The sequence below is a fragment of the Suricata suricatta genome, chromosome 12 (genome assembly GCF_006229205.1).
Source record: "Suricata suricatta isolate VVHF042 chromosome 12, meerkat_22Aug2017_6uvM2_HiC, whole genome shotgun sequence".
Lineage (NCBI taxonomy): Eukaryota > Metazoa > Chordata > Mammalia > Carnivora > Herpestidae > Suricata > Suricata suricatta.
The window spans coordinates 10,242,528-10,250,862 of NC_043711.1; the positions used below are offsets into that span (position 1 = coordinate 10,242,528).

The 8,335-nt window shown below is 39.7% G+C and overlaps 1 protein-coding gene across 1 annotated transcript; it reads left to right on the plus strand.

Moving 5' to 3' along the window:
- The first annotated feature begins 3,774 nt into the window (after positions 1 to 3,774).
- Positions 3,775 to 7,679, plus strand: LOC115274351 (olfactory receptor 7A17-like). Its single transcript, XM_029917812.1, has 2 exons — positions 3,775 to 4,690; positions 7,621 to 7,679. The coding sequence occupies exons 1-2, from the start codon at positions 3,775 to 3,777 to the stop codon at positions 7,677 to 7,679; spliced, it is 975 nt and encodes a 324-aa protein (XP_029773672.1).
- Positions 7,680 to 8,335: the final 656 nt, after the last annotated feature.

Sequence of the window (8,335 nt, forward strand, 5' to 3'; positions counted from 1 at the left end):
ACAGGTCTGCTGTAAACCTGATCTGTCTTTCCTTTTAGGTTAAGGACTTTTTTTCCCCATGCTGTTTTCATGATCTTTCCTTGCCTGAGTATTTGTGAATTTGAGTATGATATGTTTTGTTAAAGGTTGGTGTTTTTTAATCTAATGGGAGTTTTCTGTGCTCCCCGATTTTGATGTCTGTGTCTTTTTCTAGGTTAGGAAAGTATTCTACTATGATTTGCTCACATCAGCATTCTACCCCCTTTCTGCTCTCTTCATCTTTTGAAACCCCTATGTTTTGGATGTTATTTTTTTTTTTTAATGAGTCACTGAGTTCTCGAATGTTATATTGTGCTCTTTTGCCTTTGTTTCCATCTTTTTTTTCTACACCATAAATTTGTCATCTATATCACTGATTTGCTGCTCTGCTTCATCCATCCTTACCACTGTGTAGCCATTCGACATTGCATCTCAGGTATAGGACTTTTATTTTTTTATTTTATTTTTTTGGGGTTTAACATTTTATTTTTATTTTTTATAATTTATTGTCAAGTTGGTTTCCATAAAACACCCAGTGCCAATCCCCACATTTGCCGTCCTCCATGTCCATCACCCCTTCCTTCTTTCCCACTTCTACTTCAGCCCTCAGTTTGTTTTTAGCATTTAAGAGTCTCTCATGATTTCCCTCTGTACCTCTCCCCAACTATTTTCCCCCTTACCCACTCCCATGGTCTTTTAAGTTTCTTCTGTTCACTTATGCGTGAAAGCATATGATATCTGTCCTTTTCTTCCTGACTTATTTCGTGTAGCATGACATCCTTGAATTCCATCCACCTTGCCACAAATGGCCAGATTTCATTCTTTCTCATTGCCATGTAGTATTCCCTTGTATATATAAACCACACCTTCTTTATCCATTTGTCACTTGATGAACATTTAGGCTCTTTCCATGATCTGGTTATTGTTGAAAGTGCTGCTATGCACATTGGGGTACCTGTGTCCCTAAGTATCAGCACTTCTATATTTTTGGGGTAAATCTCTAGCAGTGCTATTGCTGGATTATAGGTAAGTTCTTTTGTTAGTTTGTTTAGAAACCCCAACACTTTTTTCCATAGCAGCTGCACCAGTTTACATTCCCACCAGCAGTGTCAGAGGGTGTTCGTTTCTCCACATCCTTGCCAGCATCTAAAGGTTCCTGTTTTGTTCATTTTAGGATTTAAAATTTTTCTTGATAGATTTTACTTCTTTTTTCTCCTCAGTAAGGGATTCTATGCTTTTTTTTTTAAACCCCAGCTAGTTTTCTTATTATTGTGATTTTAAATTCTGGTTCAGACTTCTTGCTTGTATCTGTGTTCATTATGTCCCTGGATGTCATTTATTCCTTTGTGGTAAATCCCTTTCTTTCTTCATTTTGGAGTAAGAAAGGAAATTAGTAATGTTAAAGAAAACTTTAAAAATTAAAAACAATGCAAAAAAATAAAATATAGGTTGCTAGCTCCCAGGTTTGTTTTGGTCTGTTTGTTGTAGGAAGCTTGATAGAATAGAGAATGAAGGGAAAGAATACACAAGAGAAAATACATGAAAAAAAAAGGGAAACGTTTCAAAAAAATTAAAAACAAAGGCAAAAAATAGAATAAAATGTAATGATTAAAGTAAAGCAAAATTTTAAATATTTACAAAAAAGTTTATATTATAATAGAAAATTTTAATAGATCCTTTTTATAAAAATGGAAAATAAAAAGAATTTTCCCCCTCTGTATTCAAGAATAAGGAAAGAAAAAAAGGAAAAAATGAATAGATGGATAATTTAACCTAATGAAATAGGATTGAAATTATATCCCGTTTCCCCTAGAAGTCAAACTATGAAGCACTTGATAGTTGTAATCTAAGCAGGTGGGGAGATTTGTGATGTTCCTCTAGATTGTGATTTGCCTGGTTGGTCAGTGCTCAGTATAGCGACTCAGTTCTGTACTAAATGAGACTGCTTATGTTACAGGTTTAATCATTGTGATGTGGGTAAGTGCATATGTGCATATGCAGCAGGGGTGAAAATGGTATCACCCAGCTACCCAGTCTCTAGTATCAGAACTCCCTGTTCTGACTGACAATCAAACACTCCTTCTTTTGTCTCCAGCTTCCATCCACTTCCCACTTCTACACTGTCTGTGACCAAGCTGTCTGCTTCCCAGGGGACACCTCCATCCTGAGTTTTATCTCAGATAGAGCTGTTTCTAATCCCTTCACTTCTGAGGGCTCTGCAACATAGACCCACTGTGACCCTCTGGAGGAGGGTCCTGCCAAGCAATGTGTTGGTGGCCCCCAGCCCCCTGGTATCTTTACATGACCGTGCTGCAGATGTCCAGAAATGGTAGCCAGGTGCCAACCTGTCCCAGAAAATGTATGCACAATTGTGTAGCAGCAGTGTTTCAGGGGTTATGGTAAATCACAGAACCCATCTGGTGCCAGACTCCACTTGTTCCAAGTGCAGCAATGTGGCTATTCTATGGAGTGTGCTGGGACCTTTGTCTGTGGCAAGGCTGCTCTCTACCAAATGTTTTTCCAGCAGAGAAACTGCCTTGTCCCATGTGGCCCGAGGAACCCACAGACCTTGCTGTCTGTTCCTGGGGATTCCTCCTTCCCACCACAGCTCCACCAGGCATCGAGGAGTGGAGTTCCAGACTCTGTGTTCCCTTATTTATAGAGACTTAATGGAATTTAAACCCTCTCCTTTCATCCTGTTTTTGTTCAGTCCACTCTTTCTCTTTCTCTCCAGCTACTTTTAAGGCAGGTGTTTTACCTGTACTCTCCCCCATCTCTCTGTTCTCTCTCCACAGCAAAAACAGCTCCTTGCCTTCCACAGCTTCTCTCTACACCAGTTCACTTCTCCAGGCTGTGTACCTCCCAAAGTCTGTAGTTCAAGTTGTGCACATTGTTGTGTTAATCCTCAGATCAGGTTTCTAGGTATGTGAGATGGTTTGGTGGTGATCTAGTTGCAAGTCAGGGATGAGAGAGGCAAATAATTTTCATGTTGCTCTGCCATCTTGGCATCTTCCCATGTCCATTGCGTTAGAATATTTCCTCAGATGCAGGAGGCTTAGAGCACTTAAATACTCTCTTATTTAGATGTTTACCAGCTCTGCTCATAACTTTCTCTTTGATGTTGCCTGATGGTTATGGGTGAGCTCTTGACTCAAAGTCTTTGCATCTGTGACTTCTCTGCCTTAACTGGTTATCACAACGTTATTGATGTGGTTCAGATATCCCTTAGTTTCTAGCTCAGAATCCCCTGATAAGACATGACATGAAGGCAGGATTTCCTTCCACTTAGAACTACTTTGTCCTGAATTATTTTATTACTGGTTGTAAACACTACTTGAGACATCATTTATTCCTTATCAATGTTCTCCTCCTCCCTCTGACAGACACTCATCTTAGACTCAGTCTTGTTAAGTTGAAACACACATTACTACTTTGTGCAATGCTTCCAAAAATACTCATCACAAGATACTTTGTTAAATTTTGTGGGGTGAAAAAACGGTCTCAGGATATTCATGGAAAAGAACATTGCTTTGATTGATGTTTTGATTCAGAACAAGAATTATGAACAGTTTCAGACTCATGGAAAAATGGACATTAGAGAATTCCTAAAGTTTCTGGTACATATTCTAGACTGAGAGGGAATGTGTAAGATTTTATGAACGAAACATGTTGAAAACAGCATTTATATTAATACTGTGATCTTGCTGCTGCCTGTACAATGCCCTTGTCTCTGTTCCAGCTGTCTTCATCAATTACATGGAAAGAAGAAATAAAACCCGTGTTACAGAATTTATCCTCCTGGGACTCTCAGACCAGGGGGAGCTGCAGTCACTGCTGTTTTGGCTGTTCCTGTCCATGTACCTGGTCACCTTCACTGGGAACCTGCTCATCATCCTGGCCATTATCACAGACTCTCGCCTCCACACACCCATGTACTTCTTCCTCTCCAACCTATCATTGTCAGACATCTGCTTCACCTCCACCACCGTCCCAAAGTTGCTGTTGAACATCCAGACGCAGAGCAGAGTGATCACCTACGAAAGATGCCTCAGCCAGATGTACTTTTTCATGCTCTTCGGAGGATTAGATACTTTCATCTTGACAGTGATGGCCTATGACCGGTTTGTGGCCATCTGCCACCCCCTGCACTACATGGTCATCATGAACCCCAGGTTCTGTGGCATCCTGCTCCTGGTATCCTTGTTATTGTGTGTTCTTAACTCTCTATTACATGACTTAATGATTTTGCGACTCACTTTTTGTACAGAGCTGGAAATCTCTCACTTTTTTTGTGATCTGAAGCAGGTGATCCAACTTGCTTGCTCCGATACGTTCCTCAATGAGCTGGTGATCTATCTCACAAGTGGACTTCTGGGTCTTGTTCCACTCACTGGCATCTTCTCCTCTTACTCTAGAATTGTATCTTCCATTTTGAGAATTTCATCATTGAGTGGCAAATATAAAGCATTTTCCACATGTGGGTCACACCTCTCGATGGTCTGTTTGTTCTATGGTACAAGCCTTGGTGTGTATCTTAGTTCTGCCACTTCACAAAACTCCAGGGCAAGTGCCATAGCCTCAGTGATGTACACAGTGGTGACACCCATGCTGAACCCCTTCATCTATGGTGTGAGGAACAGAGATATCAAGCAAGCCCTGAGAAAGTTCTTGAGTAGAGAGACATTCTCTGCAAATCAGATTCTTTGTTTCAGGATTAAGACTTGAGTAACGGGGCTGAAAACCCTATAAGGCCTAGACCATGATGTTTGTTTCAGTTCATAGGCTGACCGTCCGCAGTTTATCTTTCTATAGTATTAGTTTGCCATTGGTTTTTCACACATTAGAATCAGGCATTTCTGTTTCTTTTCCCAGTTTATTTATTTGTTTTGAGAGAGAGAACAAGAGGAAATGGGGAGGGGCAGAAAAACATTGATGGAATATCACAAGCACTGTCCATTTCATCAGCACAAAGTCTAAAAGTGGGGCTCTAACACACAAACTGTGATATCTTGACCTGAATCGAAATTAAGAGTCGGACACCTAACTGGTTAAACCATAGAGGCACCCTTCTTCTGCACTTCCTTAAAGCTGTTTAGACCTCTCATTATATTCCATTTCATGGATTTTCTAAAATTTTAAGTTTTGTTCATTTTTTTGAGAGAGATCAAGAGAGAAGGAGACGGGGTAGGGGCAGAGAGAGAGGGAGACACAGAATCAGAAGCAGGCTATAGGCTCTGAGCTGTCTGCACAGAGCCTGATGCAGGACTCAAACCCATAAATTGAGAATACATGACCTGAACTAAAGTCAGAGGATCAATGAACTGAGCCCACCAGGTGCTCCCATTTCATGTATTTTTAAGAACATATACATAATATAGCAAATTGATTACTTATACTGTGATAGGAGGAGGTAGTAGAGTAAATGTGAAATGCTTCTTCTCTGGGTTAAAAGCGGCTATATTTTAAAGTATCTAATTTTGGAGAAAAATCATGGAGCACACCAGAAGTTACATACAGGTTTCCCTGGTTTTATGTCAATGTACCTTAAAAGAGATCACATCTGCATGAGCAGAGGCACCTGGAACCCTGTGTGATTAATTTAGAATAATCCACTTTCGCTGTGGAATCTCTAGTTTTCCCTTCCACAGTCCAAAACATAAATTAACTGTGAAGGTAAGAGAAATGCATCTCCTGATGCCTCAGGTTTTGATGATCCCATTCTTGGTGATTTTCCCAGGGATGCATTATTACTTTTCTTTTAATATTTTGGTAGGCAGCAACACTGTCTTGTGATTTCTCTCAGCACCTCCTACCATAATAGGCTCTTCACAGATCTCAAACCATATATGGCTACTCTGCCTCCTGCCACCTGCCTTTTTTCTAATGCTGCATCCCAGAAACTAGGCAGTGATAGCAGGATACACTCATGGACCTAACCTGTGCTGTGTGAGACAGAGTAAGACAAATGTCTCCGTATCACCTGACCCCAGAGGCCCCCACTAGGATTGTAAGCCATAATGGTCATTTCCTGATTTTCATTTTTCCAGCTAAAGGTTTAGAGGTACTTTCAAACACTAGTATGCCAATAATGTTCATGGAACTATCTCTCAGAATCAAATACAAAGAGAAACAGGGAAAGCGAGAAGAAAGAAAGAAAATAAGTAAAGGGGAGCAGATAAAATGAAATAAACACCAGCTAAGACCCCACTTGACCCAACACTCAAGTTAAAATTGAGTTGTTTGGGCACCTGGGTGGCTTAGTAGGCTGAGCCTCCGACTTCAGCTCAGGTCATGATCTCATGGCTTGTGGTTTTGAGGCTCGCATCAGGCTCTGTGCTGACAGCTCAGAGCCTGGAGTCTGCCTCAGATCCTGTGTCTTTTTCTCTCTCTTCCCATCCCCCGTTCACGCTCTGTCTCTGTCTGTCTCTCCAAAATAGATAAATGTGAAAAAAATTAAATTGCGTTGTTTTTTTCAAGAATTCTTGAAAATCTGTACATAGTTTGGATATTAATATATTTTCAAGTGTGTGATTCACCCATAGTTTCTCCACTTTATGGGTCGCCTTTTCTTTGGAAACAGTGCCCTTCAGTGCACAAATATTTTGATTTTGCTGATGTAACTTTTCTCTAGCTGCCTGTATCTTTGGTGTTGCATCCAAGAAATCTTTGTCCAATCCAGGATCATAAAGATGTACCTGTATGTTTTATTTTAAGTGTTTATTGACAGCTTTATATATTACATTTAGATCTGTGATCCATTTGGAGTCATGTTTGCAGATGTGGACAGAAGGGTCACCTTCATCTTGTTTGATGTGGATGTCGAGTTTTTCCATCATGATTTCTTGGAAAGATTGCCTATTTACCATTAATATATGCCGGAAGTCTTGTCAAAAATCATTCAATCAGAATATAAGGATTTATTTCTGGTCTTCCTCCTATTCCATTGAATTATATATCTGGTTGTATTGTTGATGTGACAGCTGGTCATTTAAAACTTAAAATGTCAGAACTTCTCTGAGTATATTTTCCTTCTTCTTTAACCATTATTTTTATTGAAGTATACCTTACAGAATTATATTAATTTCCGGTATACAATGTAATGCATCCACAATTTTATACACTGTTCAGTGTCATGGAGATAGGTGTACTTTTAATTCCCTTTCTCTGTCTCACCCAAACATAGCCACCTTTTCTCTTGCAACCAACAGCTTTTTCCCTGTATTAAAAGTCTGTTTTTGTTTCTTTGTTTGTTTTCCATGTTTGTTCATTTGTTTTGCTTCTTAAGTTCCACCTACAAGTGAGGTCAAATGCTATTTGTCTTTATCTGGTGGACTCATTTCCCTGAGCACTATAGTCTATAGCTTCTAGGTCCACCCAAGTTGCAAAGACAAAATTTTTATTTTTTATTTTTTACTTTTAGTGGAGTCCATTGATTCCCTATTTTCCCATCTACAGTTTTCTTAGACTGTTGTAGTAGAAACAGTTTGTGTCTAACATTGTTTCAGGATGAGTTTTCCACAGGGAGACATTGACCTTGGACATCCTGTCATGAAATCTGCACTGTCATTCAGATGTTTTCACAAACACGTGTCAAGCTGATAGCCAAAATATCAGCACCTCTGCTCTGTGAATGCTGTCTAACTGCTCAGGGTCATGTTTGAATTGTCATACTTGCCTTCTGATTATTGGTAGCAAGTATGAAGTAGTTCTCACATTGGCTCCTGGATACTTCATCTTGCAATGCTCTTACCACTTTCACCTACAGCAGGACTCAGGAAAATTAGTAGCTTGTTTGTGCAGCACTCACTTATCTGTTGTGAAAGAGTTGTCTACATTTGTATTTTCTTCATTAGGTGCCAGTGCCTCTTCAGGTTAGCACATTGATTTATCTTCTTGTCTCTTGCCCTGTTGCGACTGTGAGCTCCTCAAGAGAAGAGACCGTTTCTTACACCTTTCTTCCTTCACCTCATGTAGTTTAGTGCCTATTGTAAAGCAACTGATAATGAAGTGTTAGTAAAATCTTAAAGAAGCAAATGGTTGAGTGATGTTAAACAGACATTACCTACAATGAAGAAGAAAGGAGAAGCAGGTGAAAAGAAGAAATGCCATGGGGGCTGAGAGTTCCATGATTATGAGCCAACGAAATGAGTAGAGATGGGAGAATAAAGAGATTTAGGGGACACTGAATTCTCCAAATAAAGAATTGGATATGTATGAGTGGTTGCTCTGACTTATTAGTGAGAATGCTTACAGACAGTGGATCTCCTTTTGAGATAAGAGAGTTTAATGGGAGAAGAGACATTCAGGGAATTCCAAG